Source organism: Sorex fumeus, unplaced genomic scaffold (genome assembly GCF_029834395.1).
Source record: "Sorex fumeus unplaced genomic scaffold, SorFum_2.1 ptg000042l, whole genome shotgun sequence".
NCBI classification, from domain to species: domain Eukaryota; kingdom Metazoa; phylum Chordata; class Mammalia; order Eulipotyphla; family Soricidae; genus Sorex; species Sorex fumeus.
Window position 1 is genome coordinate 3,364,617 of NW_026606099.1, and position 24,752 is coordinate 3,389,368.

General features: G+C 54.9%; 1 protein-coding gene across 1 annotated transcript in view; it reads left to right on the forward strand.

Moving 5' to 3' along the window:
• The window catches only part of MICAL3 (microtubule associated monooxygenase, calponin and LIM domain containing 3), a 222,558-nt gene that overhangs the window by 168,345 nt on the left and 29,461 nt on the right, over positions 1 to 24,752 (forward strand). The window contains exons 21-28 of the mRNA XM_056119952.1: positions 5,001 to 5,196; positions 9,973 to 10,265; positions 13,842 to 13,976; positions 18,504 to 18,617; positions 19,786 to 19,932; positions 20,373 to 20,455; positions 22,036 to 23,818; positions 24,473 to 24,567. Of these exons, the coding sequence (XP_055975927.1) occupies positions 5,001 to 5,196; positions 9,973 to 10,265; positions 13,842 to 13,976; positions 18,504 to 18,617; positions 19,786 to 19,932; positions 20,373 to 20,455; positions 22,036 to 23,818; positions 24,473 to 24,567 (2,846 nt within the window). The remainder of the gene's footprint in view (positions 1 to 5,000; positions 5,197 to 9,972; positions 10,266 to 13,841; positions 13,977 to 18,503; positions 18,618 to 19,785; positions 19,933 to 20,372; positions 20,456 to 22,035; positions 23,819 to 24,472; positions 24,568 to 24,752) is intronic.

Below are 24,752 nucleotides of genomic sequence, written 5' to 3' on the forward strand. Positions count from 1 at the left end.
CAGGCCTCGTCCCACGTGGACATGTCTCTCATCATGCAATGGTTCTGTTTTATCCACACGTCCCAGTCTGTGTGAAAGCATGGGGAAACATAGCAGCTGTCTTATCTCTGACATGAACAGGGAGGGGGGGAAAAATGCAGAGGCATAGGAGGGTTGAGGAGAGACAGTTAATGTCCCGGGTGATATTCTGAATGTTTCTAAGGACATCAAGCTTGGCATCATCATGTTTTTTTGTGAGGTTGGTGCATCTTCAGATTTCCTCTGCCGAGATATCACAGCACTCACACAGTTCCTGACTTGGTGCTTTTCTTAGCTATCAAGAGAATGGCAGGTCCAGGCTTGGGTAGATGCGGAATGAGCACATCTGGAATGACTTGAGCTAATATTATGTAAAGGAACGTAAATCAGAAAAGAAACTGAAATATATTCTTCTGAAAAAGAGAGAGAAAGGTCACCAAAAACATCCACTAACTCTTTTTTGTTTTGTTTTGTTTTGTTTTCCGACAATGCTCAGGTGTTACTCCTGGCTCTGCACTTAGGAATCACTCCTGGCAGTGCTCAGGGGACAATATGGGATACCCAGGATCAAACTTGGGTCAAGCACATGCAAGGCAAACGCCCTGCTTGCTGTACTATCACCCTAGCTCCTGTATCCAGTAACATTCGATAAGGGGAACCAAAGTAAGAAAGAGCAGTGTTGGGGACTCTGATGCAGAGTGCTCTTCCCAACTGCTCCCGTCACTGCAGAGCACGGGCCCATGTCCTGTGAGAATATGAGCAGCCACAGATGACCCCCTTTGACATGCTGAGTCATGAGTCTCCAGCAGGTAGGTGGCACCATAGTCGATCGGAATAGAGGCGGCCTGCTGTCCCAAGCACCTAGTGCAGTGCCTGGCTAATATGTCAGTGTTTGCTTGTTAATAAATATGTGGTGTTTTGTTTGTTTGGACCACATTCAGCAGTGCTCGAAGGCACCCCTGGCGTGGTGTTTGGGAGTGGGGAATTACTCCCCAGCACTGGTAGGGGGACCGTGCAAGGCGAAGGACTGGGACCACGCCGCCCTCACACACAGCCTGTGCTCCAGGTCTTTCTCTTTATCTCAGGCCCAAAAGTATCTTGTCACATAGCTGACGAATGAATCCCTGCAGCATCTTATTTATGGGGCTGTGGGTATGAGTGAAAACCAACCATGGTTCTCAACCTGATCCTAACCCCATCCGACTCCCAGATCTCATTCAAGCTTTCCCAAGGCTTACGACCATGAAAGGAGAGTAGGAAGGGGGAGTGGGTGCTGTGGGAGAGAAGAGTGGTTGTCCCAGTCTCTTATGTGAGACCCTCCACACTTGCACTGGGCCCGGAAATATTCTCAGCTGGTGATTCCCCCTAGTGCTGGGGTTTCGTTACCTCTGCAGGAAGGAAAAGAGGCATTGTCTCCTGAGGATCATTGTATGTCCCGTCTCTCTTGAATTTAGAAGGCGACGAATCAGACTTTTGGCAGTTCTTTTACATTCGCTGAGAGCAGGTTGTCCTGGTTGCAGAAGTATTTCTCTCGAGATGCTGCATGGAGCTCACGCAGGCAGTAAATGTTCTAAAACAGGACCTTAGGTCAGGCCCAGAGAGTTCTTCCTATTAAGGATGTGACCCAGTTCCTGGGAGCTGTTTCCTCTTGGTGTGTGTGAAGCTGCAGTCGTCCTCCACTGCCTGGGAGCTGCCTGTCCTAACTGAGTGAAGAGTCAGCCCTAGAAATTATTCCAGACCTTTCCCCCCACACTCTTGAGTTGGCAAGTCCTTGTGTGGCAGCAGCTGCCCTGAAGCAGAATCCCGCTAGTTACACTTGAACTGTCCAGTCTACATCTGCCCGTTATTTTTATACTTTCGCTTGGCCTTTTCTGGATTCTGCCCTTGACAAGTGAAGCCAGGGAACCAGGAGGAGCTTTGTTTATGGTGTTGCAGCCACCGCCTCGGGCTCCTCTGTTGTCACTTCGTTTGATTCCATAGTTTATCATATCGTCAGGCTAATTGGACACGTGGCACTCGCCCAGGATGAAGATTCAAGACTACTCTTTTTTTTTTTTTTCAATTTTCCATGGCATTTGGCAGTTTGGATGAGTCTTAAAACTTGCCCACTGTCCGAGTAACACTTCCCTGTGTGGGGCTGGCCCCACAGGAACGTCCTGCAACACCTTCCCTTGTTTCCAGACACTCCGTGAGGTGACACAGGCTAGGTCTAGCCTGGCAGAATGGACATGACCATTCTGCTCCTTCCACCTTGGTTTACTCAAGATCTCTGCTGAGACACCTAATGCCGTTTTCATGCCTACAGTATCCTTGCCCTGAGGACTGATATCTAAATTATTTTCTAGTCTTGATGATTGACCAAGCCCTTCTGAATAAAATCAACGTCTCTTCATTCTCTTTCAATGTCACAGGCCCTAGACTTCAGCCATCAGGTTCTGTTACCGATGATCCATTTGTCTGTGGAGCTAGTAGACACTCCAAAGAAGCCCCCCTGGAGGGCTGGGGTATCATCCCAAGTACTTGATCCTCTGACAGTGCATCCATGAAGTTCCATAACTTTCATCTTGAAAACTCTAATGGGGATATTATGGAAATAATTCCCACAGGGAAAAGAATAGGGCTCTTTAGAGAACAACTTCTCTTTTCTTTTTTGTGTCTGAGTCTGGGAACTGTAGCACTATAGCACTGTCATCCCGTTGTTCATCTATTTGCTTGAGTGGGCACCAGTAACGTCTCCATTGTGAGACTTGTTACTGGTTTTGGAATATCAAATACTCCACGGGGAGCTTGCCAAGCTCTCCCATGCGGGCGGGATACTCTCGGTAGCTTGCCAGGCTCTCTGAGAGAAGAGGAATCGAACCCAGGTTGGCCGTGTGTAAGGCAAACCCCTTACCCACTGTGCTATTGCTCCAGCCCGAGTCTGGGGACAGCACAGGAAATTAGAATTAAAGCTTTTTAATCTGAATTAATCCCTGTTTAATATCTTGACTCCATTGCTTACTAGTTCAGTGACATTGGGCTGTCTCTGAACCTGTTACCTTTTTTGTAAACTATTACCCATCTCATGAAATACATTGTTTTAATCTAATTGAGCTATCTCTGTGCTTTTCCAAAGCCCCTTGAATGCCTTGGGTTGGCTAATCCACCTTCAGAGTGCGCCTGAGTCATAATCTCATCGTCACATGGAACGAACAGGGCAGGCTAGCTAACACCTCTTTAAGAGTAGAGAAAAGGTTTTTGGTAAATCTGATGTCTGGGCCATACCTAGTGGTGATCAGGGATTACTTCCATCTCTCTGCTTAGGGTTTGCTCCCAGTAGTGCTCAGGGAACCATGCAACCAGCGGCAGGGATTGAACCCAGGCCTTCTGCATGCAGAATGTGTGCTCAGCTCTTCGGGTGGTCGCCTGGGCCTGGAGTAGAGAATGTTTTGATCTACTTTGTTTCCCTCGGTTCGGCTTGGGTTCCTTGCACTCAGAATGCATTGCCCACTAAAACCAAGTATGTGTAGAGTTTCATTTACTATTCAGAACATACCTGGGTGGTGGGGATAGTCTTCACCCTCTACACTCAGGAAATGAGTCATCAGTAGTTACTAATTTTTCTAAAATCCTTCAGCTGGTCACTGGTAGTCTAGATTTGTCTAACTCTAAATCTGTGTGCTACGACCATATTACAGGGGAATTTTTTTTTTCTTTTTGGGTCACACCCAGCAATGCACAGGAGTTACTCCTGGCTCTGCACTCAGGAATTAACTCCTGGCGGTGCTCAGGAGACCATATGGGATGCTGGGAATTAAACCCGGGCTGGCCGCGTGCAAGGCAAATGCCCTACCCGCTGTGCTATCACTCCAGCCCTTGCAGGGGAATCTTTAAAGAATAAATGGCATGTATTCTCTGACAAAATTTGGGACATAAAAAAAATGATTATGATAATGAGGACCCAGGCAGACTGTTCTAGATTGAGGGAGATGGAGATTACCTTTTAGTACTTCAGAAAAATTTGGGGGGGGGGGGGAGGAGTGAAACAGGCAAAGTTCTTCTTTACAAAAGGATGATCGAAGGCACTTAAAGATTTTTTTATTCACCCTGACTCCAGAAAAAATCTTTGTGATTAAAAAGTCACAAAGAAGCAGGCCAGGTGTCTCATGCATTCTACATGTCACCCCACAGATTATTCCAAGGGGGAGGGTGTCACTTTATAGTAGAGGTGGGCAGGTGGGCTCCTTACTCATGCCACCAAGGCATGTCCCCAGGGCCACCTGGCCTCAGGTTCTTAGATGCTTCCTGACCCAGTGCAGGTAGGGGTGACAGTGTCGCTTTCAGGGTGCACCCCAGTCCAGTCGTGAAGGGACAGGGACAGGCAGACTGAGCTCCCTGAGCTCTCTGGATCAGCCACCCCTTGTGCACACACACTCAACTCATCCTGGATCTTCAGGGCTTGATGCAGCGGAAGGATGAGCCTTCTCGGGAAAGTGCGAGGACTGGGAAGGGGCATGGGCAGCTGTTCCTTGATCATGAGAAGAGCTTCCTCTTCCTCCAATCTAGGCCAAATCCCCTTCACTCCCGCACCCCTAATGCACTTGGCTCGGTAGGAGATCGGGGCGACAAAGGATGAGGGCACGTCTCCAGCAAGGGTGCATGGACAGTCTTGGTTTGACCAAGTTCTGTCACTCTCCCACTGGGCCTGGCCTCTACTTAAGTGGTGACCATTGGTGGGCCGGAGCGATAGCACAGTGGGTAGGGTGTTTGCCTGGCATGCAGCATCCCATCTGGTCCCCTGAGCACCGGCAGGAGTGATTCCTCAGTGCAGAGCCAGGAGTGACTCCTGAGGTGTGACCCAAAAAGAAAAGAAAAATGTTGGAACCACTGGACTTTCAGCCCTCCCCTGGATGGAGGCGGGTGACCTGGAATGCCCCAGTGTGCTGTGCCTGCCCCAGCCTGTTCCATTCCCGCCATCAGAATGTGACTTTACTTTCCTGTAGGTTCCAGCGTGAATGGTGTGGAAGAACCCAGCATTGCCAAGAGGCTGCGGGGCACCCCCGAGAGGATCGAGCTGGAGAACTACCGCCTCTCCATGAAGCAGGCAGAGGAGCTGGAGGAGGTGCCTGAGGAGACCCTGGCCGAGCACAACCTGAGCAGCGTGCTGGACAAGGGCACAGAGGAGGACGTTGGCAGCAGGTCAGCCAGGGCCCTGGGGCTGTGCAAGCCTACCCTGCCCCACCTCCCTTGATTTTCCTAGCTAGAGGAGGGCAGCGTATACCCAGCTAGCCGCTAACTTTTCTTCTTCTTTTCCTTTTAAATTCCTTTTTTTGTGTGGAGTGAGGGGTTGGGCTTTTGGGTCACACCTAGTAATGCTCAGGGCTTACTCCTGGCAGTGCTCAGGAGGCCATGTGATATGCTGGGGTTTGAACCCAGGTCAGCTGTATGCAAGGCAAGCGCCCTACCTGCTGTATTTTCTTTGCCCCCAGAGCTGAGTTTTCATCGTGGCTGTGCCACCTTCCAACTGTGTGTCCTTAGACAAGGTCCATGACCCACTGTCTTTACCTCCGGCTCTTCATCAGGCAGGTGAAGGTGCCCCGTATATCTTCCCCACAAGGTGGTGTGGGGGTTAGATGTGGATAAAGGTCAACTGCATATAAGCACACGTGCACTTAGTAGGTTATTATATGCACATAGTAGGTGGGTGGCTGTCTGTGGTTCTGCTTTGCTGGTGAGGGACCTTCACAGGGGCCTCCTAGAACCTTTACCTCTGGTCATCCCCACAGGAATTCTGTAGTCTAGACAAAATATGCACCTCATGTTCGATAGTCAGGAGTCAGCCCTGAGCACTGCCAGATGTGCTCAAAACCCAAAAAATAAACTGAAAAAATAGCACACACCTTATAGGTGAAGTAGTGACCAAGCCATAGATTAAGAATTGATTCAGATTCTCTGGGGCTGGAGAGATAGCACAGCGAGTAGGGCGTTTGCCTTGCACGCGGCCGACCCAAGTTCGATTCCCAGCATCCCATATGGTCCCCTGAGCACCGCCACGAGTAACTCCTGAGTGCAGAGCCAGGAGGAACCCCTGAGCATTGCCGGGTGTGACCCAAAAAGTGAAAAAAAAAAAAAAAAGAATTGATTCAGATTCTCACTGGCCCCTGTTCAGGATTCTTCCTTTATCCCGGCTGCCCAGGGAGCCTCCCCGATTCCATTCTGGTTCCTCTTTCATCTTGTTTGTTGGCCAGGAAGCTTCAGTGTCCATGTGACCTACTTCATCAGTCATCTTTAACACTTTGCTCCTCCTTGGGAAGGTAATAGAAAGCTCAGTCACAGGTTTCCTGCCTTCAGGCAGTGCTGGGGGGTGGGGACCCCACAGGAGCCTTGAATGGTGCACTCATGAGGGGCCTCAGTTCAGTGGAACAAGTCCCAGGTTAGAGTTTGATGCTTCTGGCAACTCCCATCGCCATGCAGTCTTGGGGAATCCACCTCACCTCTCAGCTTACGTTATCCCCTGTGAGCTAAAAAAAAAAAATGAAAGTGCAGGGCTGAATGGATAGTGGAATGCCTGGGGCACTTGCCTTGCACGCTACCAAACTGGGTTCGATCCCCCACGTCCCATGAGGTTCCTGAGCACAGCTGGGTGTGGCCTGCGCCCTCTCCCCCCCCCAAAAAAAAAAGCTCTGAATATGTGTGTTACAGAGGCCACACACAGAAGCAAGTGGTTTCCTTCTTGGTCCGTCCCAGCTCTTAACTATGTCCACAGCAGTGCCTTTGGGGTACATGTCGGCTCTGGTTCAGTTTCCTCACCTCACCAGGCCTGCCAGGATCAACCAAAAGGATTCAGAGTGCTCAGTGGAGCACTGTTGTGGGCCAGCAGCTGGGCTGAGGAGGTCGGCACTGACTGGCAGAGCTGCCATCCATGCCATCTGCCCTGGCACCTTGCTGCATCCTGCCTGGGGAAGACTTGCAGAGTTTGACCTCAAGAGTGGCTTGTGTCACACAGGACAGTTCTTTGTAGGCATGAAGAAAGGAATGTGTGCAGATAATGCAGAGCTCTGTTCTTGAAATGCCACAACTCTCCCACAGGACAGTGACTCTCAGCCCAGCCCCAGCGTCAGACACCCTCTGGGTGAGGCACTTCCGGCAGGCCTCCCAGACAGCTCTTCTGTACATTTGGGGGTTTGTTGCTGTTATTGTGGGGGAGAGGCACATTAGACAGTGCTCAGGGATTACTCCTGGGGACCCTTGGGGGTTGCTGGGGATCAAACCTAGGACAGGTGCAGGCAGGCAGGACCCTCCCCACTGTGCTGTCACTCAGCCGTCTCCTGTGCACTTGGGAGCACCCCACACAGACACACACACACACACACACACACACACTTGGCACTTGCTGTCTGAAGCCATCCTGAATCTCTGTGTAGGTAAGCACTCAGTCTGTTCGATCTGAGTGACTTTAATGTGAGAGCTATGATTTCCGGTTTACTTTGGGAAGCCAACTAGGAATGTCCAGCCCAGGCGTTCACTACCGGTCACACTCCCCGCAGGCCCTTCTGCATTCCCAGTCTCTTCTTTCCACCATCAGACCCAAGCTTTCCATTGTCCAAATTGTTATGTCTGCCCACTTGAAACTACCTCCTTCAGCCCTCCATGCCTCTGCAGTTATAATCCACCATGTTTGGGTTTTGTGGGTTTGTTTGTTTGTTTGTTTGTTTTGCCTTTTTGGGTCACACCCAGCGATGCTCAGGGGTCACTCCTGGCTCTGCACTCAGGAGTTACTCCTGGCGGTGCTTGGGGGACCATATGGGATGCCGGGGATCGAACCTAGGTCGGCCGCATGCTAGGCAAATGCCCTACCCGCTGTGCTATCGCTCCGGTCCCAATCCACCATGTTTTATCAGAAAGTGTTTGCATCTTATCTCCCCTTGAAAATAAAGATCTCTTCTGTGTCACTTTTGTATTTCTCCATGGTGTCTAGGAAGTTTGTTCTAAGTAGAAAATACTCAGTAAATTTTAAGTGAGTAAATAAATGAAGTAGGATTCACTAAACGAAGATGCCTGCACTAAAAAGCTAGTTCCTTGTTTGCTCTCTAATTCACCAGCTGAGCTTTAGATCATACTGAAAATGTTGAATGAAGGCTGAACATGTAAATGAGTAAGCCTTAAATGAAGTACTAGAATCCCAGAGTACAATGCAAACACTAGAAAAATGAACAAAATCAACTTAGTCCCACTCTGAGTTCCTCTGCAGTGGGGGTGTTTCTTTCCCTTTTCCTTTTGTTTCCCCAAAAGTAAAGAAACAAAATCCCTGATTTTCACAAATTATCTCTATTGCTTTCTTACCAATGAGAGCATGAACTCTTGAGTTTCGTTAACCAGCTTTAGGCCAATGAGGAACACAGGTCAGGGGCAGTGTGGTGGCCGCCACCACGAGGCAGCTCTGGCTCTCAGCCGACGTGGAGTTTTGGGAGTTGCCAAAACTATCGTCCCCTTCTGTGCTTTGCTCTAAAGACAGGGCAGCCTGTAGATTGAACTCAGTCAAGTGAAGAAGCGTGTAAGATAGACGCCAAGAGAATGCAGACACGGAGCTTGTGAGCTGGACAGCACTGCTTATTCGGTGTGGTTGTGATGACACCAATAGGTGTTACACAACCCTAGGTGCCAGTTTTCATTAGGGCTTAATTACCCAGGCAACAGTTGATTGATTGATCAAACACCTATTTATGGTTGTTTCGTCTCCAAGTCAACTTCCAGCTCAATTACTCAAAGCTCCTACCCACCCTGAATTCTCGGTCTTACTGTCGTGGCCAGCCCTCATCCTGAATCGCACTCTTAGACTCTCCACCTTGAGCCGAGGTCCTGAGACACAACATCCCTGAGCTCTCCTTGCAGAAGGGGAAGACTGAGGTTAGGTTCTTCGCGGAGCTGACAGCACTCATGGCAGGGGCCTTGTCTCATCTTCCTCACAGTCAGTGAGCTTGACACTGTCCAGCTCACCCACAGGGAAAGTTCTGTTGCAGGGGGGGAGTGCGCCCACCCCACAGGAAGTCAGGACCTTGTTCTCCCGGAGCAGGCCATGTTTCATCCGTGTCTGCTGTGCGGCCACGGGAGAGGCCTAAGATGCCCTAGGCTGGGGCTTCCTAAAATTTTCCACTCAACCCCCTAAGCAGAGGAAGGTTTACCTGACCCCAGGCATATATAAAGGTATACAAATCAAACATCCACCAGTTGATAATCCTAAATTTATATTAAAACGAAATTGTTGTGGCCCCCCCTTGCCCCCTTCCAGTTAGCTCAGTTATCACATTCGTGTGCAGCCCGTATTTCCAAGTGCCAAGTGGGGTTTGCATAAATTGGGCGTTTTCCCGCACCAGTGGCTGCCTCTCGTTTCAAACTGAGTTAGACCCTATGCTGAGGAGGTCGGGGAGGTGGGAGAGTTGCCGTTGTCAAGAACGACGTGAGGGGGTGTTGGTTTCCACCTTCCTGTTAGTCACAAGACTATAACTTTGAGTCAACTGTGCCTCTGCTACTACGGGACCTGCTTGGGGTTCGGTGAGCACGAGAGTTAGAAAATGCTGCTTCCACTCGGGCCCACGCCGGCCCTTCTGTGGTGGAGACGAGTTCAGATCCCCAACCAAAGAGTCCTGGATGTAAGGCAGTGAACTCTGCATTCTCAATTCCCAGGGCCTGGGTTTTTTCAAAACTGAGTCCACTGTCTCCTCGGGTTGCTCTGAGACCTCTGTAGGACTGACCTGGTTGAAATTGTCCCTCCCGCCAGGGCCGTGCTCATGTGTGCGTGCTCATGCACGCTTTCTTTCTATCCCCTTGAGTATATGAGCTGGACAAGGATTCACGCTAACCCCTTGCCAGGAATCCTGGACTTCCTGGCACGTGGTGCCTCTGGCTGTGGGTTCGCACCATCCCAGCTCAGTGTTAGTAATGTCCTCACTTTAGTTTGTGGTGGTTTACCTTCAGCAGCTCTGAGTCAGAGATGGAGGAGGAAGAGGAAGAGGAGGAGGAGGAGGAGGAGGAGGAGCAAGAGGAAGAGCAGGAGGAAGAACAAGAGGAGGAGGAAGAGCTGCAGCCACGCCTGCCCACCTCGGACCTGGGCGGTGTTCCTTGGAAGGAGGCCGTGCGAATCCACGCTCTCCTGCGGGGAAAGAGCGAAGAGGAGCTCGAGGCCCCGAAGAGCTTTGCGCCGGGGAATGAAGAGGACGACGAGTATGAAGAGGAGGAATATGAAGAGGAGGAGGAGGAGTCTAGTGAAGGTCAGAAAACATCTCTCCTAGCGCTGGGTTCCTCGCGCCCCTCATTTTCTCTTTTTCCCCCTTCGGTTTCAGCTCAGTTAATTTCATCAGTGAGCGGGACTTAGGTTTCTGGAGGCTGCAGAGCAGCACATCTGCCTCGCATCGAGCCTCTCCCTGAGCGGGGCCTGGGCAAGGCGGCCCGGGCAGATGCTGAGGGAGGTCCCTGCACTGAGGCCTGGCGGGCCTGTGGCTCTGCAGCCTTGGGTTCGGCTGCTTTGGTTCTGCCCAGGGGCTCTGTGTCAGGTTGGGAGGAGGCGTGTCTGCCTCCTTTCCTGCCTCTGCTTTCTCCCTGCACCCAGAGCAGCTTAGGGGGTAAGGAAACATGCACCAGGGCAGGAAGCGCCTAGATTCCTTACGGGCTGCCGTGGCCGAGAGCATGGGCTGGCCCCAGAGCAGGGACGGGGCAGCCTTAAGGGTACGGGTCAGAGGAACTGGTGAAGTTGTGAACAGCCTCAGACCTCACAGACATGACTTAGCAGCTACTCCTACTTCGCTCCGCTGTTTCTGGAGTTGGACTTGTCCAGTTGCCCAAACCCATTCCTGGGCCTGTTTGCTCTGGCCCCGTGAGGAGCTTTTCCCAGCCAGGCGGCTTGGGACTGAAGGATCCTCAGAGGCCTCCGGTGCCCCCGAAGACAGGCACGGGGGAGACAGAACATACAGGGGGAAAGCCCCGCCTCTCTTCACCCGGGAGCCGGGTGCTGGGGAACAGCCCTCAGGCAGCACCTCCTGGGCCCCTGATAGCTTGAGTCCGGGCTCCTCGGAAGGTGAGGCAGCGCTCACTTCCCTGTGCCGGGAAGGCACGGGGCTGCTGGATCCGGAGGCACAGCTGGCCTGGGCTCCCTCCACGTCCCTGCCAGCCAGCAGGGTGGTGATCGTGTTCAAAACGCATCGGCAGCAGGGTGTTTTGCTTGCGTCATTCCAAACTTCCGTTCTCTCCAGGGATGATCTAGGCACAGCTGAGCATCGCAGCCTGTTCCCTTTTTCGTCGAGTTTCTCCAAACATCAGAGCCTTCCCTCCGTCTTTATCTGCACCTAGAAACAGTCCCAACACCAAACCCAGGGGGGAGAGCTTAAGGAGAGGAATGCATTAGTAAATTCAGCCACGCTTTGGGCCTTGGTTCCTGCCCCGTGGGCTGAGTCAGGAACTTCACTGCCTGCGTCCACGGCGACAGGGTGCCGTTGCCTTGCAGCTGAAGATAACGCCTGCCTATTCTCTTCCCTCCCCTCCATTCTTTCTCCCTTTAACCTACCACATGGGATTCTTGATGCTGTTTGTGGGTGTCTGGCTCCCCCTGCTGCAGAGGGGGAGTATTGCCCCTGGGACCGAGAACTCCTGCAAGGCCAGTGGCTCCAGCTCCCCACCAAGGAAGAAGACCCGGGTACATGTAAAGGTACCCGCACTGCCTCTTGCCCACCTTCTCCCCTGGCTCCTTGGCAACCACCTGAAACTTTCCCCAAGAGCAGGTCCCACTTGGGAAGATCTGGTTTTAAGAGCCCCCCTGACAGGCTTTGGCATATAGCCACCCTGGGCCCAGACTGCATGTACAAAATAGACAGTTAGACAGAGCGACAGGAGGCTGTCAGGGGAGTCTCCTGAAATAGTGTTGTTGAATGAGGCCCCACCTGTGCCCCTTCCATGTTTAGCTGCAAGTTCCCATCACCAGGGAAGCCTTGGTTCTCTCTAATGCAAAAACCCTCGCGCGGCTGCACTCTGCCAGTGCGTCCAATCCGGCGTCAACACAGAGGCCCGGGCGCTCCTCTCGGCCTTTCAGCATTTCTCTAGGGAAGAAGCCAGTGGCCCAGAGCAAGGCATCCTCTTCCTGTGGGAGGGAGGGTCTGCTGTTTTCCTCTTTAACTTCCCTGCTTCGGGCTTCAGCCGTTCAGGCTGTTTGGTCGCTTCGCTTCGGCTCAGCCCCATCTAGCACCACAAAGATCAGCTGATATTAGAAAAAGCCTGAGCCGAGAGCAGCTGGCAGCTCCAATAAGGGGTGCACTGGAGACCCCCCGCTCCCATGGTACAGAGCATCGGGTCTGCCCATCTCGGGTTCCCTATTACACCAAAGTTTTGAAGTTGTTATTCTAGTGATGAAGCCAAAACCAGATTGTTGAGCCCCGCCCCTGTCCGTAAGCCCAGGGTCCTTCACGTCGGGTGGCACCTGCTCTTGCTTCCTGAAAAGCCATCCCCTCTCCAGTAGTGCCCCCCCTCCCCTGGTCGCTGTCTATCCCTTGATTCAGCCCAACTCTCTGGCATCTCTCTAGCATGGTCGAAGCACTAATGACAGGAAGCCTCAGGGCAAGGGCTGCATGTTGACTCCCCCGCCCCCCCCCCCCCATCTGAGGGGGAACCAGGGAGATGGCTTGAGTGAGAATACGCACTTAGCAGGTACAACGCCACAGGCTTGGTCCTCAGCACCAGCTGGCCCCCAGCACTGCCGGCTGCAATTCTGGAAGTGGCTCAGCTGGGAGGAAAAAAAAAAGAGGGGCTGGAGAGATAGCACAGCGGGTAGGGCATTTGCCTTACACGCAGCCAACCCGGGCTCGATTCCCAGCATCCCATATGGTCCCCTGAGCACTGCCAGGGGTGATTCCTGCGTGCAGAGCCAGGAGTAACCTCTGTGCATCACTGGGTGAGACCCAAAAAGCAAAATAATAATAAAAAATAAATAGATAAAATAAAAGACTGTGAAGGAGCCACTGGTAGCCTCTCCTTTAGCTGGGCAGTCAGGCTTCGTGTCTGCAAGGCACTCACAGGGAGGAAACAGACTTTGGCCTCAGAGAAAGCAGACAGGTACTCCGGCAGCCCTTCCCAGGAACTGCCGGAACCTCGGGCTTGCAGCCTAGAAGGGCGCTTCCTCCCCAGCCAGTGCCCCCCTCCCTCCACAGCTGGCCCCCTGCCTTCAACCAGCATGCAGCATGAGAACTGGGGTGGAAAGAGCATTTTAGCTGCGAAAGACAAGATCTAATGTGCCAACAAAGTAGATACCCATCAGGTGTGAGCTGGCCAGCTCCTGGCAGAAAGACACTCTGATCTTATCTCTCTTATCACTTGACTTAAATTCCGAGGAAGTTGTCACTGTGGCAGGTGGCAATAAGGGAGGAGCTTACTGTGACTAACAGAAGACTGGCGGTGTGGTGTCCTCAGGGAATGTCACATCCTGGCAACAGCTCGTGGCTGCAGGCATGGCCCTTCCCGTGGCCCAGCGTGGCCTCTCTTTTCTAACTTGGCGCTTGGGTCCCTCAAATACAGTTTAGGGTGCAAAGCACCTCCGAAAGGAATGTTCTTCCTGCACGGGAGCGAAAATGTGTATTCTCCTCACGGAAGCTAACCCTGTGTGAAGCTGAAAGGAAGCATCAGTAGAAGCTGGGAGTGTGTGTGTGTGCACTGCTGCCTCCTCTTTTTTATTTCAACTGTTTCTGGCCAATCCTGTAACTTTTCTCTCTGTCTCCTCTGTGTGGTGTTTTGTTCCTTCCTTCCCTGGCTGCTTTCTCTCCTGTTTTCCTCCCTCATCTCCTCCACCCCTTGGCCCTGGACATTAGCTGGGAGTCGGAGGCTACAGCAGATCATTAATGCATCTGATCCGCTGGAGATTCAGGCTGACGTGCACTGGACGCATATCCGTGAGAAAGAGGAGGAGAGAATGGGACCCACCTCCGAGTCCTCTACTTCTAGAGGTAATTGTTTCAAGGCCCAGGGTCCCCTGCCTCTCTGCACGCCTGGGACCCCTCTCTTCCCCTGTTGCTGCAGAGATATTTCCTGCTGGGGTCCAGCCTTTGGTTTAATAAAAGTAACATACATAGGACATTTTGTTTCTTCAAACATTAATTGTAACCACTGCCTTTTGTCTGTTATCCAAGGATGTGTAAAGTTCTCTGTGGGTTGAGAGGTCATTGGCTCCACGTGGGCTCCATCCCCAGTTCTGCAGAGAAAATTAAAATCAGCTACAGGTTCTCTCTCCATTGAGAGCCAAGAACCAAATAGCAAAATGAACTTCACCTGGGGAAAACCAAAACTGTGCCTTCTCTCCCGTCTCTGTTTTCTCCTCTTAGTAGCGTGTGTGGTCCTTTCCTCACGGAGTGTATCTGGTTATGAGTGTGCCTTGTCAGTTTGGGGGTAGGGAGAACTTTTTTTTAATTTAACTCTTTTATTTAAGCACTGTAAGTTTGTAGAAAGGTGCAGCTCAGTGGTGGAGCACATGCTTTGCACGAGTGGAGCCGTGGGCTTCGTTCCTGGCACTGTGGGTTGAGATTTGTACCAAGGAAACATCCAAAACAATTTCCATGGGCTGGAGCAGCAATAGCATAGCGGGTAGGGCGTTTGCCTTGCACGCGACCGACCTGGGTTCAGTTCCTTCGTCCTTCTCAGAGAGCCCGGCAAGCTACTAAGAGTTTCCCGCCCGCACGGCAGAGCTTGGCAAGCTACCCGTGACATATTCGATATGCCAAAAACAGTAGCAAGTCTCACAGTGGAGATATTACTGGTGCCCGCTCGAGCAGATCGATGGACAACGGGAGGACGGTGCTACAGTGCAGATCTTCAGTCAGTCTTCAATTCACCATGAGCCCTATTCTGGCTAATCAGAGAGTGCTGACAGCTGCCACAGGCCCCTTGTCCTTGGTGACCCTGTCTTCATGTCATCAGACTGTCTCTTGCTCACTTCTCTTCCTATTCCATTCTGTGTCTTTTGGCACCACACACCCGCAAGGCTCAGAAACTCGGTGTTGAGCTGGACCTTTGGTTCTCCCCAGCTAACGCCATCCCTTCAGGCAAGCCCAGCCTCCGTCCCCTACCAGCGTCTCGACCTCGCCCTGCAGTTTCTCCTGCTCTCCCTCCGTGAGGGTCCCCCTCACAGAGCCTCCCGGTGGAGCTCGGCAGTGCTGGGCAGGCCTGTCTCACAGCGTTACCTCCGCTTCTCTTCTATTTGGGATTCCAGGGACGACCTCAGCCCCTCCCCCTGGCAATGCTCGTTCCTCCGTAACCGTGTGTTTGTCGTCTGTTTTCGAATCCAGCGCCTGACCTTCCTTCCATGCGCCGCGCGGCAGTGCAGGCCTGGCTGGAGACGGTGTCCGGAGGTAGTCTGGTGACGTTTGTTCTTCTCCATTCACCATAACCCCCTCTCTCTGCAGCTCGGCTGGGACCCTAACACAAGACTCGGGGGCCGCTGGTGCATGCTGAGGGCGGGGGGAGGGGCCACGTGCATGCTCACCCAGGCAGACGCCCCTGCATGGACCAGACACGCCTCTCCCAGGCGCGGCAGAGGCCCCGGGCGCTTTCACTAGGAGAGGCTGGAGAAACGGGGAGCCAGGGACCGAAGTTGGGCGGCAGCGGCGTGAAAGTGAGAGAAGTAGCTCCTTTCACAAAAGTACCTACTTCTACCAAAATTCCAGAGGAGACTCCAGTCCCCAGGAGGGCGGGTGGAAGACGTCCGGTGAAGATGGGGGCCAGGCAGGCCCCTCCACACTGTCCCAGGTAGGCTGGCTATGACCATGCCAGCGTCAGCTCCAGGCTGAGGCTCTTAGACCAAGAGAAAGGTGCAGAACCACAGCCGCCTTTTTCTTTTTTAATTTTTATTAGTGAAATACCATGAGGTGCAGTTGTAGACTTACACATTTTTGTGCTTGGATTTCAATTATACAATGATTGAGTACCCATCCCTCCACCAGTGCCCATTCTCCACCACCACGGATCCTAGTATCCCTCCCACCCTCCATCCCCCTCATCCCACCCTGCCTCTCTAGCAGGGCATTCCCTTTTGTTCTCTCTCTCCTTTGTGGTGCTGTGGTTTGCAAAAGAGGCACCAAGTGGCAATCATGTTCGGTCTAGAGTCTACTTTCAGCATGCAACTCCCATCCTGGGCAGTTCTTCCCAACACCCTTTATTTAGTGCTCCCTTCTCTCTCTGAGCTGCCTTTACCCCTAGAGTGTGCGACCACAGCCGCCTTCTTAAGGTCCTCCAGAGAGGCGTTTCCCACCAGGGGCTGCCACGGCAGGCAGATCTGCCCTTCCCATGGAGCCATTCATTGTCCCCGGCCAGAACAGGAACCCTTCCACACAGTGTCCTGTATCACCAACGGAGAGTGGTATCGCCACCTGGCTGAGAACCACTGTCCCACCTGTTACTTCTGGGCTGGGCAGAGCCGAAAGTCACTCCCTGGTCCCCAGAGTCTTACCCGCCAAGCCCACAAGTCCGGCCCCCTGGTCAAGCTCACAGATGAGGAGGTGCCTCCCGAAGAGAAGCCCTGGACATTGCTTCCTGTGGATTGCCCCCAGGCTGGATGGACAAGGCTAGGTGGCAGGACTTCCTGGCTGACCGCTAGGACGTCAGTCACCCTGGCTTCCACAGTACGTGGCTGCTCTGGCACCCCGCACCCATCTTAACCTCGATTTAATCCCCCATCATCACCCTTATGCTGTGTCGCTTTTAGCTGTTGCTGCCGCTGCATTGGTACTTGTCGTTGTTTTATTTTTGATACATGTGATCGTTTTTCCTTTTAAGGTGTGCCCACGGGCTGCAGACCTGGTACTTTTCTGACACGACAGCAGACATTTCTTAAGGAGACTCATGAGGGTGGAGGGGTGCGTGCCTCAGACAGTGTCTGACCAGCAAGTGTCGTGGGGCGGGGGGGGGGGGGGCCTTCGTCCTTATCGGCATATCACCTGCTCAGAGCCAGGCCCCTCTAAGGCAGGCCAGCATCGCCCCCAGGGCTGGGTGGTTGCCGAGGGACGAAGGTCCCAGAGAGGACTCATCTTTGCCAACAGTGATAGTGCTGCCCGAGCGTAGAGCTGGGGCTGAGGAGACCCAGACCCTGCACTTGGCTCTTAGAAGCCCACTCCTGTTCCTTGAGTGACCAAAAGCAACGTGAGCACACAGATTTCAGCCTGTGGGAATAACTACGTCGTTTCTTCCCTAGCAGTTGGAACCATAAGAAAGTCTTAGCGTTGCCAGCCCATGTATTGCTCTAGAACAAGGAAAGCCGTTTGCCGGCCTCGAACTTCCCTCCAGGCTTCCAGGGAGCCTCACTCTCCCTCTTTCATCCAGCACAGCTGTGCTGCAGCTGCTTCCTCCGTCACCCACCTGAACTCCGGCTCTAGTATCTGCAGGGAAGAGTTTGGCTCCTTTTCCTGAAAGGAAACCCTTTAGGAAGGAGTTAGAGGGTGGCAGTGCTTCAGCCGTAGAACAGACCCCGGGGCTCCCTGAGAGCTGTGCTGTAAGTCTCGGTGACACAGTCCCTTCACACAGTCCTCTGCTTCCTTTGCTGCTTCCTCTCTGAACGGTAGTAAAGTTCTGGGTGTAGAGGTTGGGAGAAGCAGGAGAGAGATGGAGGGAGGGACGGAGGGAGGCAGAGAGAGAGAGTGTGTGTGTGTTTAGGGAGATGCATGTGATGATTACTTTGCTCTAAATTGTAGCCCTAAGGGCCTGTTTTGAATTAAGACAGTGAACTTTACATATCCCTTCATCCCTGTCCTTATGTTTTAAAGAGTCTTTGTCTAAATCAGTGTTTCACATCCTCTTTCTGACCATGGCCTGTTTAACCTTGTTCCCTTCCTGTGCCCCACCCCGGTTCTGTCAGTTGATCCCCCGCTCCCCAGACTTGTGGCTCCCATTCTATGTAATTTTCGTGTGTGGCCCCCTTTGAATATTCTCGGGGGCCATAGAGCTCCGGTTGAGAAACAACTGCTCTAAGTCATCCCCAGTGGAGCTGCAGCGGGGAAGGGAAGTTGTCTTGGGAGGTCCCCTCGGGGTCCCGTGGATCACATTCTGGCTGCAGGAGTGAGCAGTGTGGCCATGACTGTCCAGGTCAGTCTTCACCTGCAGGACAAGGTCCCTTAAAGCAGACCTTGATGGCGACAGAGCAGCTGCTAATGTGGGCAGTGGCTGTGCACCTCACAGTCACCCTGTTCTGCAGCTGGGAGCCAGGCCCAGGCCGGGAGGTAGCCTGAGATCCCCGAGGAAGGGGACAGAGGACCAGGCCCCGAGCGGTTGTTCTCACAGCTGTTCTTGCCAGCGCGGGGAAGCGACCTTCTGTGTTGAGGGGTTCCAAGCCTCCCCGGACCCACCCACACTCCTGCCCAGACTTCTGCCTTCTCCATTCTCCTCCGGGCCATCCTGTTCCAGGCCTGAGAAACCACCGCCACTTTCCTGCCCCAAAAGCAATATCTCTGTGTCTTTTCTTTCTTTCCTTGAACATTTCTACTTTCCAGTCCCGTTTGATGAGGATGACCTGGAGGAAGATGTGGACTCAGAGCCGGCAGAGATAGAAGGGGAGGCAGCAGAGAATGGGGACACGGGGGACACTGGTGCTGAGCTGGATGATGGTATGGGAGAACCCCAGGGCCTCCCCTCCACCGGGGTGGCCATCTGTTGCCCATGAATGCAGCGATCCTGGAGGGAATAGAGAGTACCCTGAGCACAAAACAAGACACCCCCCCCCCCCCATGGGGCCGGAGGATAGCACAGCGGGGAGGGCATTTGCCTTGCATGCAGCCAACCCGAGTTTGATCCCCAGCATCCCATACGGTCCCCCAAGCACTGCCAGGAGGAATTCCTGAATGCAGAGCCAGGAGGAACTCCTGAGCATCTCTGGGTATGACCCCCAAAAAAAATTTTTTTTTAAAAAGACCCTCACAGTTGGGTCTCTGGTTCGTTTCTAGTTTTACCACTGAATGGAATGTGTGTCATTTTACCCACCTCTGAGCACCTTCCCACACCACCTTCATTCATAACAACGGGGCTGAGAAACGGCTCCGATTTGGGCTTTATATGGGTCCTTTAATCCAGTAGATGCCCTCAGAACGCAGATACAAGAGGATGGCGTTCGAAGAGTCGTTTTCTGGTTGGTGGATTGGGGACAGGAGCTCGGGAGTCGGGGAGAGACTGTAAGACCCACCTGCTTTGCATGTTGGAGCCCTGAATGTGCTCTCTGCCACATGGTCCCCCAGTCACTGCCGAGAGTGCCCCTCACGTCCCCCCAAAGAAGAAGACAGTCTGGGTGCGAGATGTCCCCACTTCCCCAAAGTAGGGAAGACAGTCTGGATGAGGATGCAATCGAGCACAGAACTTGGCTGTGGGAGCGCTTAGGAGCGGGACAGGGGACTTCCCAGTCCCATGCCAGGAGTGCCGCCATTTATAAAATTAAAACCTTCCAGGGGCAATGGGCAGTGCAGCTGACCAGGTTCGATCCCCGTCATCCCATATGTTCTCCCGATCACACACATCACCAGGTGTGATCCCTGAGCTTCACCGGGTATGATACAAAAAAAGCGCTCTTCAAGGCCAGGTGCAGACTCCATGCTGCAGAGGCCAGGGTGCTGCTGGCCAGTCTGTCAGGGGTTTTGTAGTGCCAGCTGGCCAGACCGCAGCCAAGAGTGCTGCAGTTGACGGACTGACTGGACTGTTGCTTGAGAAAGGTGGCGTCCGGGGACGGAGCATGGTCACCCTGGGGATGAGGACACCCCATCCTCTGACCTCCCTTCCTCCTGCCAGATCAGCACTGGTCCGATGACATTCCGTCAGAGGCAGAAGCAGAACTTGGCCCGTGGCGCCAGACAGAGGCCCAGCTGGAGCTGGAACTTCGAGTGTCAGAGAATGAGGAGGAGCAGCCACTCCCTGCCCCGAAGTGCCAAGAGAAAGGTGATGTTCTGCTGGAGGGGGAGCTGGCTGTGGGCGCTCGGGCAGTAGGCGAGCACGCAGCAGACCTGGGTTCCGTCCTGGCACCCCATATGGTCCCCTGGAGGCCCACACAGAGTGATCCCTGAGCACAGAGCCAGGAGTATGCACTGCTGGGTGTGGCCCAAAAACAAGTGATAATTCCTGCTGAGGGCCACAGAAGACCGGGATACGCTGGGGTGGGGGGGGCCATCAGATAAGAGCCTGGGTGTTGACTCAGCCACTGTTGGTGCCCCCCCTGGCCCGGCCTCAGCCACGCAAGGGCTTTGCTCTCCCGCCCGTGGTTGTCTGGGAAGCAGTGGAAGCCTCTCTGGGAGTCCCCATACCCTCAGTCTGGCAGATAGAGGCCCCCTCGTTGGGAGTGGGCGCGGGGCCCCTGGTGAATCCTGTTCTCTTCTCTGTAGGTCCCTCCCGAGTCTCCAGCCCCTTCCACTCCCCGGAGCCCGAGAAAGCTGATCTGTCCCCAGCTTCCCGCCTGGAGGCAGAGGTAAGGGTCTGCGAGGCAGAGGCACAGTGCTGCCTTGCCCCAGGGAGACAGAGCCATCGCATTTTATCTTAGGGTTCATAGTGTGAACTGAGAAATATTGGAGGTAAAGTCATCAACTAGCCTCTACATTCTAGGATGAAGTGGGGATCTGCTGAGAACAGGAGCCTTGGGGTTCAGGCTTAGCTCAGGAATCAGTTGCCTGGCAGCTGCTCCCACACCTGAGTCATTGTCATGGCTGTAAAAATGCATTTGTGTTTGGGCTGGAGAGATGGGACAGGAGTAAGGCTCTTCCATGCGGCCATACAAAAAAACGCTCTTTTTTTTTTTTAATTTATCTTTTTTTATTATTATTATTTTTAGTGAAACACCATGAGGTACAGTTGTAGACTTACAATTTTTTGTGCTTGGGTTTCGATTATACAATGATCAAATACCCATCCCTCCACCAGTGCCCATTTTCCACCACCATGGATAATATCCCTCCCACCCCCATCCCTCCCATCTCACCCTGCCTCTGTGGCAGGGAGATCCCTTGTGTTCTCTCTCTCCTTTTGGGTGTTGTGGTCTGCAAAAGAGGCTTTGAGTGGCAAAAAAAAAAAAAACGCTCTTCAAGGCCAGGTGCAGACTCCATGCTGCAGAGGCCCAGGCTGATCCGTGATATCCCATATGGTCCCCCAAGCCCTGCCAGGAGTGATCCCTAAGCATAGAGCCAGGAGTAAGCCCTGAGCACAGCCAAGTGTGCTCCAGATACCAAAAATATTTTTAAAAAAAATACTTGTTTTTAAACCTTTAATATTTGTGCAGTCCTTAATTTGATAGGAAAATTCTGTTTCGGGGGCAAGAGCAATGGTATAGCAGGTAGGGCGTTTTGCCTTCCATGCAGCCAACCTGGGTTCAATTCCCAACATCCCATATGGTCTCCTGAGCACCACCAGGAGTAATTCCTGAGTGCAGAGCCAGGAGTAACCCTTGAGTATCACGTGGTGTCACCACAAAAAGAACAAAAAAAGAAAAGAAAATTTTGTTTCAATATTACATTGAAATATTTTTCAATTGAAAATACGCGTCCAGATTGTCAGTGGTGTGTCACATAGTGGAGAATGCTATGCTCCGGAAATACTCAAAAGTCTGTCTGAGGGGGAGGCCAGAAGGCCAGAGCTGGGTCTGTTTGATCTGGTCTTTAGAATCCTGAGACGAAACCATGGGCGTTTTCTGAGCTGCCTGGGCTGAGGGTGTAGCCTCTCAGGACTGTGTGCCCTGTGCAGGTGCACCGGGCAGGGAGGGCGGCTGTGAGGAGCAGCTGCTGCAAGTCCTCCGGGCTTGTCTGTCAGGAGCTCTGGGTGTGGAGAATGGGGCCGTGAGCCGAATTCATTCAGAGAGCAGGTTGGAGATGAGCAGCCCTGACGGCTGTTGGGTTCAGCTAGCCGGCGTGGCTCGGAGGCCGCTGGGCACAGCAGAAGGTGGGGCGGCTCCTCCGTGGCTGCCGGCGTGGGCTTGGGAGCTGGCGGGATGGAGAGGGGACACTCGCCCGGGCAGACAGCACTGCCCCCTCTGAGAGGCCCCATCTCCCTTTGCTGCAGGCGATCCAGAGCCCGATCCAGAGCCCGGGCACCTCTGCCGCCGAGGCCAAGCCGCCGTCGCCCGAGAAGCGCCTCTTCCCGCAGCCTTTGTTCCCCAGAGAGAAGCCTGAGCTGGGCGCGCCCGCCGCCCCCACGGCCGGGAGCCCCCCGGTCCGATCGCAGCCGGTGCCGCTGCCGGAAGCCCGCGCGCCCCCCTCCCTGGCGGCGCCCCCGCGGCCGCCGCCCTCGCCCCAGAGGCCCATCTGCTCCCAGCCGCAGCCCGCCGCCGAGACCACCGTCGCGTCCCCCACCGCGTCCCCCATCTGTTTCCAGCCCGCTCCCGTCAAGGCCTCCACCCCGCTCGCCGCCAAGACCCCCGGGGACAGGCCCGGGAGCCCCGCCGCGGACGAGGACCTGAAGCGGAGCGACCTGGTGGCCGAGTTCTGGCTGAAGAGCGCGGAGATCCGCCGCAGCCTGGGCCTCACGCCCGTGGCTCGGACCCGGGCGCCCGGCGTCCCCGCGGCGGCGGCGGCGCTGAAGCCGCCGTCCCCGACGCCCGCCCCCGGCGAGAAGCCCCCGCCGCCGGCCGAGGGGCTCCTCCGGCTGAGGCCCTCGCCCGCGCCGAGGCGGAGGCCGGGCCCCGCCAGCTCGGACAGCGAGACGCCCCGGTCGCCGTCGGACCGGGAGCCCCGGCGCCCCCCCGAGGAGCGGCGCGACCTGTCCAGCAGCTCGGGGCTGGGCCTGCAGGGCAGCTCGTCCAACATGAAGAGCCTCGCGGGCAGCCAGAGCTTCAACACGTCCGACTCGGCGATGCTCACGCCGCCGTCCAGCCCGCCGCCGCCGCCGCCGCGGGACGAGGAGCCCGCCACCCTCCGGAGGAAGCCGGCCCCGGCGCCCCCCGCCCCGGCCCCCGCGGCCCCGGCGCCCGCCCCGGCCCCCCTCCTGCGGCCCGCGCGGGAGCCGGCCCCGCCGCCCCGGGAGGAGGCCCGCAAGTCGTTCGCCGAGAGCGTCGAGGAGATCCCGTTCGCCGACGACGTGGAGGACACGTACGACGAGCAGACGGAGGACTCGAGCGCGCGGGAGACGTTCTTCACCCCGCCCTCCTGCTGGCCGCGCCCCGAGAGGCGCCCGCCCGCGCCCCCAGCCGCGGGGAACGGAAGGGTGCCGCCCCTGGAACCCCGGGGGGCGCCGCCGCCCCGGAGGGGGCTCCCCGCCGTCTCCGCGGAAGCCAAGGAGGTGGCCGAGGAGCGCATGCGGGCCCGGGAGAAGTCGGTCAAGAGCCAGGCGCTGAGGGATGCCATGGCCCAGCAGCTGAGCAGGATGAAGGACCTGGAGGGGCCCGCGCCGCCCCGGCCCCCCGGGGACGCCGCCCTCAGAGCCTCCCCCCGGGGCAGAGAGCTTGGCCCCGAGCCCCCGAATCGCCCCGTGCTCCAGGGCGCCAAGGACTCCGCCCTGAAGCACGAGGAGGCCCTGTCGCCGCCCTCAGACTCCGGGGGGCCCGAGGGCTCCATCACCTCCTCCGAGGGCTCCAGCGGCAAGAGCAAGAAGCGATCGTCCCTCTTCTCGCCCCGCAGAAGCAAGAAGGAGAAGAAGCCCAAAGGCGAGGGCCGGGCCCCCGAGAAGCCCAGCCCGGGCCTCCTGGAAGACGCGGCGGCCAAGCCCAGGTCCCTGTGGAAGTCGGTCTTCTCGGGGTACAGGAAGGACAAGAAGAAGAAGGGAGACGACAAGTCCTGCTCCAGCACTCCTTCCAGCGGGGCCACGGTGGGCTCAGGCACGCACCGGCTCTCTCCCATCGTGAGAGCAGGTACGTCAGCCCCAGGGGCCCCCCCAGGGGCCAGGCCGGGGGTGCACCCATAGGGGGTTGCACCCATCGGCTTCCCCAGGCTTCTTCCCGAGGCTTCTCAGAAGCTGTGCTCAGGGGCCCGGGAACGAATGATCAGAGGGTTTCCAGAGCATGCCCCACTCCAGGCAGCCCCAAACGCAGCCCCGCACTGGAGCGAGTCTGCTTTCTAAGTTCCCCTGGCCCCTAAGGAAGGCCTGACTTTGAGCAGGCCAGTACCAGGTCCACTGTTAAAGGGCACAGCTGGACCCCTGTCAGCATCCAAACCGCTCGCTTCTCCGTATGAACAGACATTCCCGTGACTGTCAAGAAATCAGCTGCGGGGCTGGAGTGATAGCACAGCGGGTAGGGTGTTTGCCTTGCACGCGGCCAACCTGGGTTCAATCCCCGGCATCCCATATGGTCCCGCAAGCACCGCCAGGAATAATTCCTGAGTGCAGAGCCAGGAATAACCCCTGAGCATCGCTGGGTATGACCCCAAAAAAAGCAAAGAAAAAGAAATCAGCTGCCGCCACCATCACCTCCACACACGCACCCGCAAACACACTTCCCAGACATTCCAGCTGGGCGGCTTCCAGGCCGGTCACTGTCCTCCCTTTGCCTCTTCTCCCCTCCCAGAGCTGCAGCTCCGGCGCCAGTTGAGTTTCTCGGAGGACTCTGACCTGTCCAGTGATGACATCCTTGAGCGGTCCTCCCAGAAGTCCAAGCGAGAGGTATGAGGGCCCAGTCAGTGGTGGGGCTTTGAAAGGAGTTAGGCCTGGACCCTCATCTTCCATTCAGTGTTGGGCTGTGATGAGATGGGGAGCAGCCAGCGGTACACAGCACGAGGGCTCTGTTCAGACAAGTTAGCTGCAGGCATTAGGGTCACAGCCCAGCCCGTGGACACACGGAAGGGACT